This window comes from Elgaria multicarinata, chromosome 6 (assembly GCF_023053635.1).
Source record: "Elgaria multicarinata webbii isolate HBS135686 ecotype San Diego chromosome 6, rElgMul1.1.pri, whole genome shotgun sequence".
Classification (NCBI taxonomy): Eukaryota; Metazoa; Chordata; class Lepidosauria; order Squamata; family Anguidae; genus Elgaria; species Elgaria multicarinata.
Genome location: NC_086176.1, coordinates 71,183,464 through 71,206,763, shown reverse-complemented (window position 1 = coordinate 71,206,763; position 23,300 = coordinate 71,183,464). Strand labels below are relative to the sequence as shown.

At 39.3% G+C, this 23,300-nt stretch overlaps 1 protein-coding gene across 1 annotated transcript in view; it reads right to left on the bottom strand.

Annotated features, from left to right (window-relative positions):
• SLCO4C1 (solute carrier organic anion transporter family member 4C1) overlaps positions 1-23,300 on the bottom strand; it is a 47,228-nt gene that overhangs the window by 3,825 nt on the left and 20,103 nt on the right. Inside the window, exons 3-10 of the mRNA XM_063128768.1 lie at positions 22,287-22,481; positions 20,031-20,127; positions 18,830-18,951; positions 16,709-16,818; positions 9,961-10,105; positions 5,364-5,559; positions 2,691-2,844; positions 1-182 (exon numbers count right to left, since the gene is read on the bottom strand). Coding sequence (XP_062984838.1) covers positions 1-182; positions 2,691-2,844; positions 5,364-5,559; positions 9,961-10,105; positions 16,709-16,818; positions 18,830-18,951; positions 20,031-20,127; positions 22,287-22,481 — 1,201 coding nt within the window. The remainder of the gene's footprint in view (positions 183-2,690; positions 2,845-5,363; positions 5,560-9,960; positions 10,106-16,708; positions 16,819-18,829; positions 18,952-20,030; positions 20,128-22,286; positions 22,482-23,300) is intronic.

Genomic DNA, 23,300 nt, shown 5'->3' with positions numbered 1-23,300 from the left:
CTGAGAATGGCTACAGTTGTTGGTGTAACAGCCATAAAAGTAAAAACAACAGTTAAGAAGAAGAAGGAAAGGAACCACGGCAGGACTGTACACTTTGATTTACACTTCCCGGACTTGGCCCCATTGACGGTATTTTCTATAACTATTTGGGGATTCACAATGCAGGAACAGTTGCTGTAGACCTATAAACAGTGCATATAAGAATATTAGGAGGAGGAGGAAGTAATCTCTATGGTTTGTTAATTTGCTCTAAAATGTAAAAATAAAATATATACCCAATATTAACAATACTGAGCAACAAAGTTCAGCACAGGAAAGACAAGAATTGTGCAGGACACAATTATTTTGCAAGACTATATGTTTCTTTGATGTACAGTCTGGCCCCATTCTAATTTGTACATGCATGTGCAACAATTAGTGACTATGGATTCACATCAAAAAACACGTTCAATAAGTTTAATGCTCCCTAATGATGAAGTGCATCAGATCAGCATCAGCCATATGTGCAGAATCCTGATCTCTATGTGGGTCTTCCTTAGTGAATTGCAATGAGAGTCTCTGTGCAGTTATTTCAACAGGACACATTAGGACTATGAGTGGTATGACAACTATTTGCCCTGGAAGACGTTGCACTCTTGTTTAAATACCTTGCAAGACTTTTCCACCAACCTGTACAACAGGCTACTTTGCAAATATCCATCCTAAATAAAAAGGTTGGTCTCTATCTCTCTCATAAGTTAGAACTTTCATTTTTAAAACATATATAAAATAAAAAATACATTATTATATAAAGAAAGAATCGGTTTCGCACTAACAGAAGGCATTCATGCTGACATGCTGTAACTTTTCACTGACCTCTGAGCTTGCCATTTTAAGGTGACATGGGAAAAGCAAGGGTGAATGATTTTCCCACCTAAAAGTCAGAAAAAAGCAACATATGCTGCAGATAAGGGGTTTGAAAGAAGGGTGACTGTTTATGTGTTCATATGTTATGCTGATGACATAAATGAGGAAAAATGACATGAAAGATTTTGAGATGTGAATGGAACTGGAAAGCAGCTTGGAGGAGGAGGACGAGGAGGAGAGAGCTGGTGGGAAAATGTGCAGATGGAACGTAGAATCAGATATCCAGTAAGGAAATGTGCTGAGCAGCAGTGCTGACAAGAATATGACATAAATATAATACTATCAATCACAACTGGGAATTTTAGAGAGAAAAAATAGCTTGCGCTCGAGTTCCATTCTTTGTAAATTATCACATACTCAGTTCATGAAAATTCAGATAAATGTAAGAAGCAAAGCTGAGGAAATGGGAGGAGAAAAGCACCCGTCCCTCTCCTTTTGTTAGGCTCAGAAATTTTATTAGGTAAGCGGTTTTTTAGGTTTTTTTTAAAGAAAGTCATGCTCCTGAAACAATTCCTAGGAAACCTTTTAAAATGTAGTTTGTTGTTGCAATAATTTTTCATTTTCGCTTTTATATCATATTTCATAAAAGGTTGATTAAGTTTTTCAAGTAAAAGATGAAATTATATGCCTGATCTCAGCGTTCCATATAAAATAATTTCTGTGTGTCAAAAACCAGGAATTCTGTGAGCCTACAATTTCCATAGTGGCGTTTTGCTCTTGGGAAATAGAATGGGATGGGATATGTTACCTGCTGATCCATGATCAAGCTAAATACAAAAATATCATCTTGTAAAATCTCTAGGCAAGGACAAATTCATATCCTCATCTCCTAAAACAATGTTGCAGGGGTCTGGGGATCAATGTCCAGTTTAACAGAATTAGCTTTAGTTTTCAAATTTGCTCCTTTTCAGCCTCCATCATGGTTTGCTACTGAAATTTGGTGGCAACCCAGCAATGGTTAGGGCACCACCACCACACCACCAAGTTTCAGCAGGGGGAGCATGCAGCCCATGGACCACATGTTTCCCACCTCCATCCTAACAGAACTCCTCCTGTTCAGGGTTACAGCCAGTCAGCCATGTCTTCCTCATGGATAGTCCACTCCACCCCCCACCCCCCATTTTCTGTTTTTCTTTTTCTAAATGACAGTCAAAATGTCCCGTAAATGAAAGTCAAAGGTCCTTGGCTACTGAGCCCGCTTTAGTCCTCTTTGAGATGTTTTGAAGTATGTGGGATGTGTGTCTCTTTTTGGACCTTTAGGTCTATTTGGGTTTTGTATTTCTTTATATCTTGGGGTTGGCAGGGCATATGTGTGATAGATCCATGCTTTGTTGAAAACTATATAGCTTCCCCATTAGAGTTGCATATAAAAGAAGCTAGGGAAAACTCCCGTGTAGACTGAGATCCCAATATACTAATCCAAACAAATGTGCCAGACAGAATCTTATGAAAAATCCTTACATAGTGATACACTGCACTGCACTGCAGAATCTAATATTGATAGGTTAGTCTTTACTTTCATTATATTATCAGAACTATCACCTGATACGTTACATTTTTAAGTATGTTTTTGTCCAGTGCATTTTTAAGAAAAGAGTTCATTTTATTCATACATACGTCCTTTAAGTACTATCTAATGAAATTTTCCCCCTATATAACAAAGCAAATTATTGAATTAATATACCTTTTTAAATGGCAAATAGCTATCACCTAAACATTTTTTGAATATCCAGGAATTAGACTCAAGGTAAATTGTGCACCCTCAGCTCATAAAATAGCAATACCTTCGAATGCTTGTGAACAGACACAGAGGTACATCCTGCATAACATGGAGAAAAATACTGGACTTCATCTGCACCACAAATTGGTAAAAACTCTGAAGGCATGCATCTGCAGTGTGCATTGCAGGGTGCATTTAAGTTTGATATAAAGCCTGTCCTGAAAAAAAAGAGAAGTAAGGATTAAAATTAGCTAAATATAGGCATTTTTGGTATTTCTTAAGAATACATTCCCACTCATTAATAGGTATAAAATACATACACAGTATATTTATATATTCAGCAAAATAGGCATGCAGGATTTTTCTTTAAAAAAAACTCATGAGAATATAAGTTAGCAGTCATAGGATAAGAGGAGAGTCCTCTTATGGATCCGTTATGGGTTAAATAACAGGCAGGAGAGGGTAGGAATAAATTGGCACTTCTCATGATGGAGGGGTGGTGGGTTCTCCCAAGGATCTGTACTGGGGCTGATAGTTTTTGATTTGTTCAAAAGTGATCTGGAGTTAGAGGTGAGCAGTGTGGTGGTCATGTCCACAGATGACACCCAGTTATTCCATGTGGTTAAAATACACAGGGATTTCAAGGGTTCGAAGAGAATCTATCTAAATTGGTTCTACGGGCATTAAAATGTGAGTAAATGTAAAGTGATGCACATGAGACATAGTGGGGGAGTGGATCTTAACTTCACTTATATACTGATGGCCACTGAACTGGCAATGACTGGCCAAGAATCTTGGGTCATGGTGGATGACTCAATGAAAATGTCAACTCAGTGTGTTGCAGCTGTGAAAATGGCAAATTCTACATTAGGGAGCAAAAGGAAAGGGGTTGAAAATAAAACATCAATATCGTAATACTTCCATGCAAATCTATGGTGCAGCCAAATACTGTGTACAATTCTAGTCCCTACACTTCAGAAAGAATACTGTAGAACTGGGGGAAAGGGCAGCCAAAATGATCAGGGGCCCATAGTAAGTTTACAACATGTGGAAGCTGCTGCTGGCTTTTATCTTGGTTAGTACTTTGGTTTTATTCTATTTTAAACTTATGGTTTTATATGATGTTTGGCTATGTTATTTTACGGTTTTAAATTTTGTCTTGCAAACCACATAGTAAGCTTCAGCTAATGGGTGGAAAAGAAATGTAATGAATAAATAATAAAATAGGGGGGCCTGTCAAGTTTCAGGACTGATAACCTCCTGATGAATCGCACTGTGTGTTGTGACAGCCCTCAACAGCTATCAAGTAACACAACATAATTAACAGCAAGAACTAGATTCATTGAACTGTTCTTCCCAGAACAGCTCTGTGTACACATAGAAAGACCTATTGGGCAAAAACCTAGCCCTGTGGGTGGAGTGCACTCACAGGATGAGGGTGCATATGGATAATTGTTTCTCCATAGCAGAGTCTAAAAACATGACAATATTTTTTCCTCTATAGCGTAGAAATGTCAGAATGCTGAAATATTATTTTCTATCATTTTCTGTAAGCCACTGCTGGTGGGTGTCCAGTTTTGAAAACAGTATTTTGAGCTATTTTTTCTTGTTTAGGTCTCTATTTAAGTTTAAATCAGACACAAAATCTGACAGATTTTCAGCACCCTTTGAATATTATTATTTTTAATTTAATTTATAGCACCCCTTTCCACCAAAATTGGCATGCAAGTCAGCTAACTATATTATAATGCAGATCAAAAACAACATCTTAATTGAACCCTAACATAAAAAGAGATCTAATTAAACCAATTAAAAATGCAATAATAAAAGAAATAGACAGCACCAATCAATTTAAAAATGCTTCAGCAATAGACCAGCATATATGCTAAAGACCTGACTGAATCAAAATGTCTTTGCCTGCTGGCAGAAGTACAACATAGGGAGGCAACCTAATCTCTCTTGGCAGGCAATTCCAGGGCCTGGAAGCAGTCAGCAAAAAGGCCCTCGCTCATGTCCCTTCCAAACGCGCCTCTGACGGCAGTGGAACCAAGAGACAGGCCTCCCCAATACTTCTTAAAACCTTAGCAGGTTCATATGGGAAGAGGCAGTCTTTTAAGTAGCCTGGTCCCAAGTCATATTTGATCACATAATGTTTGCATTGGCCAAAAAGTGTCTTGATTCTCATGTGTCATTCTTCCACAGTTTCCATTATGCTCAGCTCTCATTGGCCTCACATTAAAATACTTCAGAAATCTTCTTAGGAGGACACGCATATAATGCATGAAGGGGGGTTCTTCTAACTGCAAGGCAGCAGTGAAATACTTCGGTATGACACTATAACCTGTGTCATATGTGGCCAATAGAGTGAGACTAGTAATTCTCACCTGTCCAGAACTCTTTCCTAGCTCATGAATGCAATGGCATTTTCCTCTTTTCCTTCAATTCCTCTCTTCAACATCCAGGGGGGTTGACCTAACCAATTTTCATCCCCAGTTGAAGTGCATGCATTTGATCCCTTCTTACTCTTGTGTCACCCATATCTCTCCCCTGTCTGTCCTCACTGCCTTGATTCTCTCCCCCTCCCCACTCTCTCATTCAGTGTCAAAATTCAGATTATAAGCTCCATATTGTCTCTATTACTCTATAAATTCTCCCGTATGTTGATGATACGTTGTTGCTGTTATTGTTATTTCAAACAGTCTTTAATTAGGCAAATAATTATTTAAAATAAGCTTACCCGTTATATGTTTCAGAGACACCAGCAAATGGCTCATTCCCACATTTAGCAAATATAAACACCATATTTAATACAAATGCCACTGAACAGGTAAAGATAATAAACTTCAGTATACTTTTGCAATGCATTTGTTGCTTTGAAATTAAGGTACCACTTATGATTTGGCCTATAGCTGCTCCCGGGACTAACACAACTCCTGGGGGAGAACAAGACAACAACCATTATTCTAATAATAATAATAACAACAACAACAACAACAACAATATGCATTACTATACTTCTGCATAGCTGAAGCTCTCTAACTCAAAAGCACAATAAAAGGAGGACATTCCAAATGAAAATGGGGGTGGAGAGAGAAATGTTATTTGCATGTAAGGCTTTTATGATTTGAAGAGGAAGTGGAACAAGGATGTTGGTCCTAATTCTCTGTTCCCTCAATGTCCGTGAATTGAGCATGGACAACTGGAAAGGATCAGCTGCATGTGAACATATAGGCACTCCACATAATCAGGATTCCCAGTTGGATAAGGATTTCAGTTGCATGGGTCACCTATATATGAGCAGTTGTTCATAAATAGCCACCCTTTCCAGACGTCTATGCTAAACATGCAGGTATCAAAAAGAATGGGATGTCAAAACGGGGCCAGGCCCCAGTTTTAATGGATGTAGCTCAGCTGAAGAGCACATGCTTTGCATGCAAAATGTTTCAGGATCAATCCAGAGCATCTCAGGGGAGGGCTGGGAAAATTCCTACCTGAAACCCTGGAGAGCTGCTGCCAGCCAGTGTTGACAATACCAGTCTAGTTGAATCATTGGTCTGACTTTGGCTAGGAGCATCATCAAATGAGTGTTTTATTGCATGCTTGTTACTCCCCCCCTTATGGATCTTCACGAGTCCTTTGACAATATCATCTGCCACCAATGCTTCTCCTGCTCCTTCTTGCCTTCGTTCCTTCACAAAATAGATCCCTTTTAAATCCAATTTATTCATTTATTGGAAACTAAATGTGCCACCATTTCCTGCTGTGCGCAGGAAAAGCAGCCCAATAAAAATGGCCACTGAATGAGCTATGTGGTCATTGTTTACTTCATCTTTCTCCCACTGTGTAAAGATAGAGGAAGTATTGTGGGACAGAAGTAGGGGGGAGGGTAGAAGCAATGGTAAGGAAACAAGATCCCACCCCCAATCCCCATCTGATGATGCCCTAGATCTACACTACTGCTTTTTATCAGTACTGAAGTGCACTGATAACTGTTGGGGTACCTTACACATTTTCTATACCACTTTTCTAGTGCTATTTCCCACTCTTTATTCCGTATTATCCAAAATGCTACAACATTGTGTGTGCTACAAGGTACAAATGCACAAAATGGATATACCATCACCATGATGGGATTGTATAGATGTGACATTAGGTGTAAATCTGGCCTTGGTATAAGGCAACTTCCTCTGTTCCACTGTAACTTCTGAATGCCTTACATGCATATAATGCTCAAAAAGCGGGCAATTGTTTTAAGATGTTAAATCATCCCAAAATAATTATTAAATCCATCATTCATGGTTTACATATTTGTCTCAGATCATTTAATGTTTTGCCCCCATCTGTTTTACAAGCAGGCTCTTGCTGTTAAGAACTCTGCCACTTTGCCCAACTGAATTGTTTCATGGCATTGTGTATGTGGGGATCAACTAAGAGCATAACAAGAGCCACACGCGATCCGATCGAAGGTCAATCTGGTCCAGGATTCTGTTTGCCCAGAGGACACCCAGTTGCCCGTGGGAATCCCACAAGCGAGTAGAATAGCACCCTCCTACTTGTGTTCCCTAGCAACAGGTATTCAGAGACATACTGCAACTAATACTGGAGTTAATATATAGCCACCATTATTTGCAGCCATTGGTAGCCTTATCATCTATGATGGATAGCCTTATAACACATAAGGTGCCAAAGGCTATACATCTGTACTTTCTCCCCTGGCTGGCTGGCTGGCATGCTCTCTTACTCACCACCACCATCTTTATTTGAAGTACAACTAAGTCAGTGGCAGCATAGGCTGAGCTGCCTAGCAGATACTTTCCCAAAACCTCCACCCAATCAAACAGTTATGAATTGGGGCTCTAAGGACAATGAGAGCAGTAGAAAGATATAGCTTTCTCAAAGAGCTGATTCATTCACTATTGGCTGCTCAAAAGAGATCAACTGAAGGTTTACAGCAGCCGGGTGTATGATAGCTCATGGCCATCGAAAGGGAAGGTCTATTTACATTCTGATCAGGAAAAGGAAAGCCATGTACTTGGCAATAGCTACAGTTGATTCATATGAATTTACCAGGCTTTCAACTTTATCAGTCCAGGTTTTATTTCAACCTGTGGCTCTTTCTGACCAAACTTACAGCATATCTGAACTTATTTACTGTTGCTGGGTGCATGAAAAACAACCACTTTGCACTCGTTGAAAAAGAAGTGTTCAATCAGGTAAACTTTACAACATCGTGGGAAGCTTGTTGCTCATGGAGAGCTGATGGAATGAGCTCCATGGGGGACGGGGGAACAACAGGACAAATCAATGCAGAGATAAAATTGTTTGCAGACCGAAGTCTGAGGCCAAACTTGACTGGAGGGAATCAAGACTGGAGTGAAGATGCAGGGAAGTTAGCAGACATGAAGGAAAGCAGGCAGCTGCCTATCTGGTTGATTAGCTGTAGGCTGACTGGCTGGCACAAATATCTAGCATTGAACAGAATCTAAAACAAGATGTAGGAGACCTTAAAATTGTGTGGGCAATTTTGCGGCTGGGCAATGTTTTCAAAGTGGTGGTAAACCTTCCCTCTTTTGTGGGGGAAAGGGCAACTTGGGTGGCAACTTAAGCAGAGTTCCTTGAAGCATGGTCTCATCCTGACAGACAACATCATCATCCCCCTCTCAGAATGTCCCTGGGGTGGAAAATGTTGGTTGCAAAAGAAGTGGGGAGGGCTTTTAACAACTTAAAAACCTGGTGTCTCCACAAACTACTGAGCATACCCTACCCTACAGCTTTCAACACTCGTCCCGGAAAAAATATGTCAAAATGCCCCCTCCTCAATTCATTTCCTATAAATAGGTGGCAAACTGAGAAAGGCCATGTTTTGCTCAGACCTAGAAAAACTGGATGAGGCACTGATGAGCCAAGGGTAGAGTTTGATTTATCAAGGTCTGCATCAAAGCAGTTAAAGCCAGACAGGGCTAATAAGAGATCCATATTTCCTTTACTCTGCAACCTTCTTTGACTCATCTCAAGAGACAGCAGTATTCAGACCAGGAGGTATCCATTCAATTCCTGCCTGATTCTGAAGTGTTCATTGAGGAATGTAACTCAGAAATAAATCCCACATAAGACCTATGCTGATATTCGCCTGAGCATGTGTAGGGTTAAATTGCGTAGAGGAACATGGGAACTCCATGCCCAACTGTTTGGTGTGGGGCACTGCAAGTGTGTTCAGCTGAATGCACTTACAGAGCCTTACACAGAACTTCACATGCAAAATGCAAAGGTCTACATGCAAGCCAGGCATGTGGGGACATTGGGGGTGGGGCTTACATGTGCGCCCATGTTCCCCCTACACAGTTTAACCCTATGCACAAACAGGTGAATGCCTGAATAGTGCTATAGCTCAATGGGACTTATTTCCCAGTACGTTCAAACAAAAGAAGGCAGTAGTGTGAATGATCTAATGTATATAGAGTACTCAAAGCACACCACTACACAACATATATGCAGTGATAGACAGTAATAATCAACCCCATTTATTTACAGATACATAAAAAACTGATGCTTAACACCTGCATGGTCATCAATGGCAAACTGGTTGCCTAACAAAACTGTGTGTGAAAAGTACTCCGATACAATAATTCTTTTTCAATAATAATTTCCAATGTATAATATACATAAACCACAATCACAGTTTTTGGACACAATACAGTGCTGATAATGGCATCAGTATGGTACCTTTTTAGACATATATTTATAATAGGAAGTTATATTTATTATTTTCTAGTTCTTAACATATTTATTATTTTCTAGTTCTTATCAGCGTTGTAGATTATTACTGTCTATCACTGCATGTATGTTGTGTAGTTGTGTGCTTTGAGCACTTATTTCCCAGTAAGCATGCTTAGAAATGCAGCTTTTGTATTCTAGAGCCAGTTTTACCTTGTTGCTCTTATTAAATACAAGCAGAGATGGTGGCAGGTGTCCTCTTACAGAAGACTGTCTTCTCTTTGTAGGGCTGTCCTGTCTGATTCCAGTTTAAAGATAAAGAACCATGAGGCCTGTTGCCAACCAACAGTTAGCACCTGAACAAGCCAGCACACAAGTCACCAAGTTGAAGTCATATACAGTAAGGTGAGATGAACTGTATTTCAATTGAAATTACTGTAATTATTTCTAAATTTGCATCTATACATATAAATTAGCACGTGCAAATGTTACGCAAATCACTGTCCTATTTGGGCTCTTTTTTGATGATGCATTTTCTCTTTTGGGATGATTCATAAGTGGCCATCCTAAGTAAACAAGATAAGAGATTTTGTGCAAAAGAATTAAGATAAATACCTTACCCCCTAATGTAGCTGAATAACTAGATGTAAATCCAAACTGGTTTTCTATAAATTTGGGCAGGAAAGTTGCAAAACCAGTGGCAACTAAAGCTTCTAATCCAGCAGCTATTACCAGACACAGCAACACAGGGTTCCTCAGCAGCATCTAGAAAGGGGAAGAAGGGGGGAAGAAGAGAATTATTTGAGTTCTTCCCGCATACTTCCAGTCAGATTTTTGTTATAAACAACTTCAATACTGCAAAATACCGCACTAGTTGTGTAATTTCTAATCTAGTCTAATTTTCAGAATGACTTTTCACCATAAATTCCCTTTTTGATACTCTGTCTGTTATTTTTTATACTGTTATAATTATTTCCTCCCAAATTCTAGGTCCTTCCCAAAAATACTATTAATAATGCTTCCAAAGTGTGAATATAGTTTTCATAACTTATTGCAACAGCTCTATATCTTTGATCTGAGTATACTGTTATTGAGATACGTGATCAGAACACAATGAAGGGAGAAAAGGTTGTTAGCAGACAGCATTTGCCAGAAGACTGTCTAGGGTTCTTTTGAGATGGTGGGTCTTGACAGTGCTGATTATTAACCATATTAATTATTTGAGTATGAGTCTGTCTGACTTTTCTGAAGTTCCAGGGTAACTCTGAAGCTTTCAAAGATGCCCTATTTTGTTTGGGGACACCTTGGAATTTATTTTTATTTATTTAATTTATTTATTGCATTTTTATACCGCCCAACAGCCGAAGCTCCCTGGGTGGTTCACAAAAACTAAAACCATTCAAAGTATTAAATACAGTATAAAAACATGATATAAAAGATTCCTGCTTCACCCTGGAAGATCTCTGAATCTCTATGAAGTGGCTCAATTTGACTCAAGATTCAGGATTGATCAGAACCAAATGCACACCCCACTTAGAATGAATATTTTCATGTCTCTAGCTTATTTATCACATTAACCTGTTTGAACTTTAGAAACATTCCTTTCAGTTTCTTGAGTCCATATTAGCGTAATACCTTTATTGCACCAACCAAAAGATCACAAAAAATGTGGAAACTTTCAAGATCTCTAGATACCTTCACTGGGCAGGTAAGATGTTACCAAAAGAAAGTGGGGGAGTGGAAAAGAAAGGCTGACCGGGGTGTTGAAATCATGGTGTCTGTATGATCACAGTTTTGGGATGGAAAGGGAGGGTGGGGGAGTCTGCAGACATTTAAATAAGGCTCTAGCAGATGATGTGAAGGATTCAGGATTGACCTAGAGTTCTTGCTGGGAGCAAGGAAGATGGAAAAAATTGATTCCCCCAATTTTGAAAATATAAAATAATATATAAGAACAGTCTCCATCCTGGGCAAAGCACAGGGTCCTTTATCGGTGGAAAACAGAGGGAAATGAAGCAGTTTTATATTAACGAAGCTGGAGATAATTTTAGATGCTATGTGAAGCTACCTAGCATCTTTGCTGACATTTGACTTCGCTTATCTGAGCCATTGTTCTGTCTTCCTTAATGCCTTCAAGAAATAAAGATTCCAAGATACAGACAGGCAAGCTCTATTCTTGTTTTAAACACTTAAGTTAACAAAAGTAGGTTAATTGCAGCAACTCATCTCTCAGCAGGCAGTGGGCTTTACTTTCTAACATGGTACTTATCAGTAGGTCTGTGCTCCACTTCGTTTCGGGTCGTAGAAGCAGCATCGGAGCAGCCTGATTCACCTCCGTTAATGGCGGAGGTGAAGTGAGTCAGGGGCTTAGCAGAGCATCGCGAAGCGGGTCATATTAGCAAAGCATAATGAAGTGGGTGACCCATTTGCAGAGCGATCCGCTTGTTGCAAAGCTCTGCCCGCCATTTTGGAAATTTTTCCCCATAGGATTGCATTGTGTGAACTAAGCACATATAACTTTTTTTTGTTTTTCAAGCTACATCCTTGAAACTTACTGTGCTTAGAGAGTGATGATTGGGGGTCATTTGTGTCGATTTTCAGATGTTTTTGTTGTGCAGTTTGCTTGCTATTAATTTTTTTAGAATGGGTAAAAGCGGGAGGGATAACTTTTTTTGAAGCGATGAGAGGCAAATTCTCTCGCGATCACCTGATGTGAAGCATCTTCCAATCCCAATGTTGGAGGGGGGACTAAGGCAGAGCCACCAAGAGACAGTTTTTCCTTTCTCTCTCTCTTTGTGGTTGGAGTTCATGGAGAGAGGAAGGTAGTTAGTTCTGTGCTATAGCTGTGTTTGTTTGAAGGAGATACAATTTAGCTTGGGGTGTCTATGTGTTTGTTTGTTTCTGACTTCTTGCTTAGATTTCTTGCACTCTGTGTTTTGCCTTAGTTTGATTTATATAAATTTATAATTGTTCATTTTTGGAGTGTTTGTTTGTTTGTTTCCCAACCCCAACTCCTGTCTTTCAAACCCTGTGTTCTGTGACTGTGTTTGTATTCATTTTCCTTATTTCATCTATATAAAAAAAGATTTAAAAAATTACACACAAAAATTCTATCCTCTCTCTCTCTCTTACTCTGTGTGTGTGCATTTGTTTGGATTGTGTGTGAGTGTGTTTGCTGTGTACTGCTTGTTAAGTGGAAAAAGCAAATAAAGTTTGACCATTCAAATTAAGTTTGGGCAAAGCACTACACAGTTTTTCCATTTCCCCAAATAATAATTACATTATTATTTTTAATAATTATTGATAATGAGAAAAGGCAGCAGGTTTGTTTAAAGGTTTGTTAATTGGGGTTAGGGTTGAGGGTTAAAACTTTCAAAATCCCCCCAAAATTAGGGCATGCTCGGATTTGCTTCAAAATGGGGATGAATCTGGATACATTTATAAGCTCTTGTGGTGCCCATTTTGATGTTTCTAACTTTAAAACTAAAAAAGTTATAGGCATTTGATATTTTCAATGCAAGTATATGGGGGGAACACGGAGCTCCGATCCGAATCCGGAGCCCTGCCGCGGAGCGGAGGGGACCATAGACAGATTGATGCGGAGTGGACCCAATCTGGAAATTGTGTATCAGGATCCAGAGTGGATTGGGGCGTCCGTGCACGGCCCTACTTATCAGCATGTGGGAGAGAAGTTGTAGAAAGGGGGGACTTCCTTTTTAAAATCCCCATGTGCTCCTGCTGGTCATCCTGCCTCTAACCGACTTGGAAGGGAAGGGAACAGAAAGGGAAGGAGCGTATTTTGGGATGAATGAGCTGGTGGGAGTGACAGAGGCTGGCAGGGGTGGGGCATTTCTCAAAGCCCCTCCCAAATGGTTAAAAAAAGAAAAGAAATTAAAATCTGAGCCATACATTTTATGTAAAGAATCCACACAAAACATTACAACAGTAAAACAATTTTAACGTTCCATCTTGATGGGGGCACCAACTATGGACATCATATCTCCCACCAAGAACCATTCCCCCTGAAGCTGCTAAATGCATCAGGAGGAAAGCTGCCATTGGGGCTAATGGAGGCTGCCCTCCCATTGCACATTACAGTTCCAGAGGGGGGACTTCTGTTGGGGTGATGTGGGGGAGGATAAGCCCTCCTTCGCAAAGCCCTGTGGACTGCAGCTGCCATTTCTTTTTCTTTTCTTTTTTCAATACAACAATACAATATAAAACAATACCACATAATACACAATAATATAAAGTAAACAGTTTGATAAATGTATGTTCTAACTTAATTCTCTTTAACATAATCATAATTAACATAAAAGTGCTCCCTCCAACCACGGGATCTTATTCATATTTCCAAAATCTCATTACTTCTTCTGGGGGTGTTTTCCCTCTCCCCTTTAATAATACAAATTCTAAAAACTGTTTCCAAATTCCTTCAAAGACATTCGTTTTTATCATTCCTCTTCTAACTTTTATATTACATGTTAGTTTATCATTAATAACAATATCCCATATTTCTTTATACCAGTCTTCTATATGATAATTCCCTTGAACCTTCCAGTTCCTAGATATCATTAATCTTGCTGCTGTTAACAAATTCGTTATCAATTCTTTTGTCTCTTGGTTACAATTCAATTCTCCATATACTGATAACAATGCCACTATAGGTGTCTCTTCAATCTCCATTCCTAAAATTTCTTTTATCTCTTTAAACACCATGATCCATAATTTTTGTACAAATTCACATTCCCACTACATATGTAAATACGTTCCTTTCTCTTGACAGCCTCTCCAACATGTTGCTGAATTCATCTTATTTATTTTATTTTATTTTACAGGGGTTAGGTACCACCTCCAGACAATCTTGTAATAGTTTTCTTTTATCCTCACAGACATATTTCTCAACATTCGTTGTTTCCATATCCCTTAACAACTCTGTTGCCCTATTTGTTCCTTCAAGTCAGTTTCCCATACCGTCTTGCCTACACTTTCCGTCTCTCCCTTTTCCACTAATATTCTATATATTTCACACGTTAGACCTTTTATTAGTTTGTTTTCTCTTTTCTCATTTTCTTTTTTTAAAATCAGCTCCTCAAACTTCGTAATTCCTCTACACTCTCCATTGTCATTTAACCATTTCTTCGTCCACTGTTCTAATTGGATATAATTTAACCACGTTATGTTTCCCTCTTTTAATCTCTCCTTTATTTCTTCCCTTGTTCTCATCCTTTCTAGCCAATCTTTTAACTTCATTACCTTTCTTTCTTTTAAGCTTTTTCCCAACTCATTTTTTAAATTTCCCGGGAAGTTCCTCATCATTATCACTGGTGATATTGGGGAAATACTCGGAAGTAAGTCCTTTTTATATAATCGCCATATTTCCCAGTGATTTTTTAAAAGGGGGTTCTCTATTTCTTCCCCTGCATCTGCCATTTCTATTGATACAATCAGGCATTTTAATTGCATTCATAGAATTAACATTGCTTCTAATTTGGCCCCAAGCTAAGTGGTGAACATGGAAGTATTATGAGCTAATAATCAGTGGCTGTAAACTGGCAAGCAAGCTAACTGCAAATAATGAGGACTGCTGTTTTAATTTTTAAAAAATGTATTTAGTAATAAATTGCATTATTCATGGTTAATGCATTTATCCCTCTTGCTTTTGATTATTCTGTTAATTATCTTGTCCCAATTAACAAAAGACGTTAGTTTGGAATTGTCAAATTTTAGAGTTGGAAGGAACCTTGGGGGTCCAAACCCCTGTTCAATGCAGGATCGATCATTCAAGAATCTTACAACTATAGCATCCTTCACAGATGGCCATCCAGCAAAGGAGTCTCACAACCTCTCAACACTCTTTCTTCCCCTTTTGAGCTCTCACTGTTAGGACATTCCTCCTAATGTTTAGCCAAAATATTCTTCCCTGAAATTGGTTTTAGTCCTGTCCTCTGGAATAACAGAGTACAAGTCTGCTCCATCATCTTCATGACAGCCTTTCAGATATTTGAAGACTAGGGCTGTACAAATCTGAGCCTCAAATTCAAAAAATTGAATCCTGACAGCCATTTCATGACAGATCTGCCATTTCAAGATGGATCTGCTATTTTAATTCACAGAGCCCTAGGCCTCCATAAAGTAGGAGCAGCCTACAACTCCCCGCCCTACTGAAGACCACTTTTATGTCTCCCCTTTATCTTATCTTCTCCAGCCTAAATGCACCTAGCTCTTTCAACCATTCCTCTAGACCAGGTGTGAGGAATCTCTTCCAGCCTGAGGATGACATTGCAGTGGTGGGTGAGCCCAAAGGCGAAAGGGATGGGTCTAAAATACTACATATCTGGACGTTCTCCTAAGCCTTAGGAGAGGCATTTCAACCATTTAGAATGGGGGAGAAAACTGAACAAAAACTGGGAAACCACTAAACAACCAGTGTTTGTGGGGGAGGGAAAGGGGGCACTGCCATCTGAGGAACCCCAGAGAGCTGGATTGGGACTGTAGGAGGGCCAGATTTAGCCTGCAGGACTAAGGTTGCTAAGGTTCCCCACCCCTACCCTAGACCAAGGGTGAGCACAAAGTAAATCTCCAAATATTTTGGATTTATATTCCCAGTATTCCTGGCTGTTGGCCACGCAGGTAGGGGCTTCTGGGAGTTGAAGTCCAAAATATTTGGAGAACTACCTTCTACGCAGCCCTGCTCTAGACCCATCACCATCCTGATTCAATGTTGCCTAAAATCCAATTACTCAAGAAGTTTCAGCACAGGGTCATGTTATGTATGCAAGTATTACATAATATGAATCTAGCTGCCTATTCGGTACCGGGGGAGGTTTAAGGTTTTAGTGCATAGATTCTAGTACATTTTTTTCCTTTTTATTCTAAATTATTTCACTATTTGGTTTCTGTCCTGTTCTGTTAAATTCACAATAAAAGGGGGGGATGGTTTAAGGTTCTAGTATTAGTGTACAAAGCTCTAAACAACTTGGGGCCAGGATACCTGAGAGAACACCTTCTCCTTTACCAATCTGCCTGGTCACTGAGGTCTTTTACTGTTTATACCTATGTTCACTGCTCTGGAATCTGTATTAGATAACTGAGAGGTATATGAATATTGTAAATAATAATAATTTTATTCTTTTTTTAAAAAAAAGTTTTTAATGCAGTGTTTTATTCTGTTTTTATTGTTTCGTTCTATTTGTTATTCACTGCTCCGAAATCTTTGGATGGGGAGCAGTATATAAATATTGTAAATAAATAAATAAATATTACTTGTACATTCAATTCAAAAAAGTGACTGGATATTAAGTTAGGGGAAACTATAAGCAGTTTAAAAGTGCTAGAAACATTGCTTTAGATTATTGCTTATATTACCCAGAGAGTCAGGACAAAGTCTTTAATACTTCTCCCAGCATATTCATCAGTTATGACATTTCCAGTATGATGTGCTTCAGAAATCTTTTCAGCTCGTATTTTTCTTGTACCTAAAAGGGGAGGGGGAGACAAAAATTTCATCAAAACAGCAGTACATTTCTGCTTATAACAAAAGATCATGATTAACAATTCTAGGGTGTGCTAGAGGACAGAAATTATGATAGAAATTAGCTGCAGTTTTTAAAGTTTGGACAACTAAGTTTATCACGCTCCAAATCTGAGGCCTAAAATCTCATTTGCATTCAGCCCATGTGTAGTTGTACATGTAATTCTATTTGCAAATTGGAGTTCGTCTTGCTGCCATATACATCCCAATTTCTCCCCCTCCCAAATAATTTCATCCTCTTCGTTATGTGATGCTAACAAGTATAAGTGATTACATCAAGTCTCAGTCAATCAATCCATGCGGTGAGGAACTGAGAAGGTATTTAATTTCAGTTTCCTGTAAAGTGGAGTTTAGAATGGCATACTCATATAAACCGTTCCTCCTGCCTGGTGTAACCTACAGGGATTGGCTCACATCCAAAAGTGGGCTAGTCCTTTCATCTTCCAGTTCAGCTGGTTTTGTTTATTAAAAAATAGAGCTGGGTGTTAGAAGAAGAAGAAGAAGAAGAAGAAGAGGAGGAGGAGGAGGAGGAGGAGGAAGAGGAAGAGGAGGAGGAGGAGGAAGAGGAAGAGGAAGAGGAGGAGGAGGAGGAAGAGGAAGAGGAAGAGGAAGAGGAAGAGGAAGAGGAAGATGAGAGGGACTTCATGTGCAGAGGGAATTCCTTCCTCAGCCCAGGAATTCATGAGGATAATGCTTTCTTCATGGCTCCTTATCTGAGGCCTAATCTACACCAAGCAGGATATTGCACTATGAAAGTGGTATATAAAAGGCAGGAGCCACACGACTGCTTTATGGCAGTATTGAAGTGCACTGACAACTGTTGGGGCCCATTGACACATACCATATACTGCTTTCATACCTCTATATCCTGCTTGGTGTGGCTCCTGCCTTTTCTATACTGCTTTCATAGTGCAATATCCTGCTTGGTGTAGATTAGGCCTGAGAGACATAAGGACTTTTTTAAAGAGTGGTTAGAGAAAAGGACTAGTTTTCTTCAACCAAGGAATAGGGGTCACCTGGACAAAACTTACACAAGTTTGGTGTATGAGAAGCTTTCTTTGTTTATCTTTTTGAACCTTTTCTTCCTTTATATCTTTTTACCTTTTTTATTACTATGTAAACTCTGAATTCCTTAAATAAATTCCATTTTACTTTCTTCTTCTTATAAACATATGTTCTTGGGATTTATTTACATTTATTCTTCTGCACCTGCCTGGTCAAGACTCTTGCACTCCCCATAATCATTATAGTATTTTATAATATGTCTGAACGACTCCTAAATATTTGATTTATTTTATACGTGTATTCTAGCTGTTTGAGAAATGCTAGAGAGTGGCTACTCCTTAAGTTTGTTTCATGAAGTGTCACAGGGGACATCCCTGTAACCTCACTTTGAACTGAAATCCTCCACAGAGAATTATGCTACAGTAGTGCTGTAATGATTCCAAGTTCTGATAAACTGCACAGAAGTAAAGATGAATTTCATTAATCATGTGAACGTGCCACTATCACAGCCCAAACACAAATGCGAGCAGGAGAGCATGTTCTCCAAAAATGCTTGCAAATTCCTGAACTCCCATTCTTTCTAAAAAAAAACACACCCCACAACAGTACTTTTTTTAAAAAAAAATGTCCATTTTACACTTTACGCTATAGGTGGACAGTGTGCTTTTGGGGTGTGCTGTTTGGGTGAGGCCATAAGATTTAGTGCTGCCATCACTCTTGAAAATTGTTGCCTTGGCCACCAATTAAATCCTTGATTCTGAGGCCTCTTACATTATCAAAATGGCCATAAAATAGGGACATGGAAGCCATATGTAGCCCATGTGTATATTTTCAAAACCAACTTCACACCAGAATTATAAGAGTTCCAACAATATACAGTATCCAATGGTCTAAATACTTAGAATCATAGTGGTCTCCTGCTTCAAAAAAAAAACCACAACTATGTTTACCTGGCAATTGCCTTGGGAAATATGAAAACGGTGCGACCAAAAGGCATGTAGAGAAACCGCATACAACAAAGGCTACCCACCAAGCTCCAACCCAACGTGGATCTTCTGGAGTGATGTCTATTCTAGAAAGACATTATTGTAGAATCACAGGTTTAATACAGACATGATTGAGGCACTTAACAGAATATTTTTCCAAATTCTTCTGCTTCATAAATTATACAGCTTTGGCTTATTTGTCACATCTTTCATGCCTACCAATAGCAATGATATGAAAGATGCATTCCTGTATCACCAGCGGGGGCAATTACTGGGGCAATTATGGCACCTACCCTCTGAAAAACCCTCTCTCATGCAGTTTGGGAAGCATAAATGTAACGTCTTTTAAATGACTCCTAAAAACGTACCTCTTCACACAGGCTTTCCCTGGACTGTAATTTATCTGATTTTATATTGCATTCTTCAACTGTTAACATTTTAAATTTATTATATACTCATATTTTATGGTTTTGATTGTGCACTACCTGGAAAGCCTCAGCTGTTCGGCAGTATAAAAATGTAATAATATTTTAAAATTTCAAAAGCAGTTAGTAATATTCAGCTGTTATTATTTTCTTATTTAATTGATCAAAAACAAAGTCAGGGAAACAGATGACTAAAGACTGCTCAACTCCATGACCATTATGGGGTTCCAGCCCAGGTCTCCCAAGTCTCAACAGATCAAAGAACTGAAATTATTATATGTGACCACAAAGGAATTATTTTTCACCATTTCAGCTAGTGAATACCCATTTCATTGTTCAATATATCCACTACTGAAGACAGTATCCAATGGAGCTATTGCACAAGCAGGACCCACCACTTGCACAACAGACATTTAACACTTCCTATATTCAATCCCCAAATGAGCAGAAACACTTATTTCTGGATGGGACAGGTCAACAGCTCCACTGATCTGCCCCATTCCAGAAATGGGGATTTCCACTCTTTTCCAGTTTCTCCCAGAAGCCCCAAATCTCCATTGCACAAGCAGTGGGTCTTGCCTGTGGAATGGAATCAGCAGGGTGCAAAGGAATTGGCACAGGCGCAGTGCCCCACTGGATGCTGCCCTGACATACAACGATTAGTAAAATCACTATTAAGAAAAATGGAGTTTGAAGGTTTGCACTATGGATGTAAAGGGGAGGAAAAGAAACTTCCTTGCCTTACTTGACGATTGAAATCAACATAGATTTTAAGCAACTGTCCTCCTAATACATAGCCAATAGCAGGACCCATCAATGACATGGCGTAACCAATTCCTGCAGGTAAAGATAATGATTTTATATTTCAGATCTCAAATATGCATGCAGCTGAGATACAAAACCGTAGGTTAACTTCATTTGGATTCCACAGAAACCCATGTGGACTAATGTTGAAGTGGCGGAAAGATCAGGGTAAGTGGCAAGCCCCAAGCATATCCACTTGGTGTGTATAAACCAGGGTGCAGAACCTCTGGGCCCCGGGGCCAAATCTGGACCACCTGGGGTCTCAATCCAGACTTCTCCCTTTCACCCATCGCTTTCTACCAACATTCGTTGGGTGGTTTCTTGGCTTTGGTGCACTTTCTTCCCCATTCTAAAGGGCTGAAATACCTCTCCTAAAGAGAGGCTTAGTTAGTTAACACAGAAAGAACATTAAGCTCAAATACATTCCACCCCTTTTTTGCCTTCAGTCCCACCCACCCCTGGAACATGGGCCCCCAAAAGTTTTCTGAAATGGAAGTCAGACTGAAAAAGCTTAAACAGCCCAGGTAATGGATTAGCCTTAATGGATACAAAGTGCTTTTTGCAGGGTTCCACCTGTGCACTGGGACTCTGTACACATGTAGGGATGTACATATTTTGAAAAGTCAGGTGGTCATGTGCCTTTTGTTCCATTGCCCATTCGTTAATAGAAAAGGATTTTTTTTCTAACTTCCCAAATTTGCACAAATTTGCACTAGCAAAAAATGGGCACCCCAAAAAAAATCTGCTACCCCCCCATAAAATGCCCATTTTCATGCTTAGCCTATGGGGTAAACACATATTTTTGGCCAGTGGTTGTTTATTATTATTATTATTATTATTATTATTATTATTATTATTATTATATGTATTTTTCTACAACTAAATTTGTGTAAAGTAGAAAAAGAACTGGTCCCAAAGCCCATGGAATCCAAACTTCAAAATCACTTTGAAATTTGTTTCTGTCTTCCAGGGCATTAGCTATTGTGGCGTTGCACCCCACAAGTCAGTTCCCTAATGTATGTCTGAAATGGTAAGTCTGTGGTGCTTAGAATGTTGGCCTGAGTGGGTGGAGTTAGAATGTCTGAGGAGAGGGGAGGAGTGATATATAAGGGAATGACTGAGGGGATTGTTAGTGCTCTCTGTGTGTTAGCTCTTGGTGTTTAGAGTACTTGGGTTCTGGAGAATTTGAGGTTCAGGGTAGAGAGTGGTGTCTTTGGAGTGTGGTGTGCACATAGTTGATGTATATTAAACAATACTGATAATAAAGAAAGCTCAAGAGTGATTGTGTGAGAAAAAGGAAAGCATGTATGTGAATGGGTGAAAGGATTGGATGAAAGGTTTCAAAAAGGTTTTTAAATGTTTTATTTTGAAACAAAGCTTGTGAAGTTTTAAAATAAATTTTAATTATTTTGTTTTAACTACCACAAAAATCCCACGTGTCTGTTTGGCATATATTATCTAAAGTTTATACATTTAGCACCCACTCTGACAATAATTCACCTCGACACATATAACTCACAGTGTATTATTTTATATATTGAAATCCTTCTCCATTTAACCCCTTTCTCCACATAGTTTCTCCACCACGTATCAAGCTTGGCTTGAGCAGGGAGTAGCTGCGGCCAGGCCTGGTGTTCAGAGCCTGTGTCGTGGCAGCTATCCCACCCAATTTTGTGTCATCTGCAAATTTGACACCTCTTTGTCCAAATCATTAATAAAAATGTTGAAAAGCACTGGGCCCAGGACTTAGCCCTGTGGTACCCGGCTTGTTACCAGTTTGAGAAGGTACCATTGATAAGCACTCTTTGAGTCCGATTCTGTAGCCAACTGTGGATTCACCTAATAGATGTTCCATCTAGCCCACTTTTAGCTAGTTTGTTAATCAAAATATGGGGCACTTTAGCAAAAGCTTTGCTGAAGTGAAGCTATATTATGTCCACAGTATTCCCACAGTCCACAAGGGAGGTTGCCCAATCAAAAAATGGGATCAGATTAGTCTGACAGGATTTGTTCTTGACAAATCCATGTTGGCTTCTAGTAATCACCGTGTTGTTTTCAAGGTGCTTACAGATTGACTTCTTTATAATCTGCTCCAAAATTTTCCCAGAAGAGATGCTATGTACAAATCTCCAAAAACTAGTGGATATTCAAGGTCATAGAAACATCTAGAAATAATATTTAGCCAACCTTACCAATGTAGACTGAAGCTTTGTGTTTGGGGACACTGTCATCAATAAAAGTTGTTCCCAGTGTGTAAAGTGGAGTCCCACCAGCTCCCAAGAGCAGCTGTCCCAGCATGAAGACATAGAAGTAGTTGGAGAGTTTAGATCTTGAGCCAGCAGTGCATGTGGCATTATAGGTTGCAGAAGCAGGTACCGGACAGGTGTCTAGAAATACAGAATTGTTAAGTCAACAATAAGAGCTCTTCCTTTTAGGATGATTTATCACAAGCCCCCAGCTGTTCAACAAAACCCAACAACTGGCACATGACACCGAAGATGTCACAGAGAGGTTTTTCAACCAATATGGAGGAAACTGACAGATCCTGAGAAGCATCCTGTTGAGGATTTTTCTTCCCTTAAGATAGTGTGCCTCAGGCCATGGCTAGACCAGGCCTATGTCCCAGGATCATCCCTGTGCATCCAAATGACAAACAGGGGATCCCGGGAGCAGGCAGGGACGACCCCTCCATTTGCCTGGGATAATCCTTAGGTCTAGCTGAGGCCTCAGAGAAGGTCAGAGCCTATTCGAAGATGAAAGCCACTGGAGGCTACTGAGAACAAAACAACTAAAGGTTCATAGATTAACCAAACTATCTTTCAGTTTCTGTGCTCAAACACCCCAGTCCTCATTTGCAATATAGAGATACCACTCACCTTCATTTTACAAAGCTGTGATAAGGATTACTGAGGTAATAATGTATGCCAAGTTCTTTGAATATCAAAAAGTGCTACACATATACTACATTACTGTTGTTGTTATTAAGTACTGTTATCCCATTATGGTTCTACACCATGAGTTAAACATCACAAATGTATGAAATTCTTAAGACACTAGACTACAAAATATTAATTGTCCATAATGTAGCAATTCCTGCATGATTCACTGGGCTTTCATGGTGAGATATTTAAACACTATCTTGAAAAATAGTAGGGTTTTGATAGGTGTGTTCACATCGCACAAGGAAAAACAGAGCAAGTGAGACT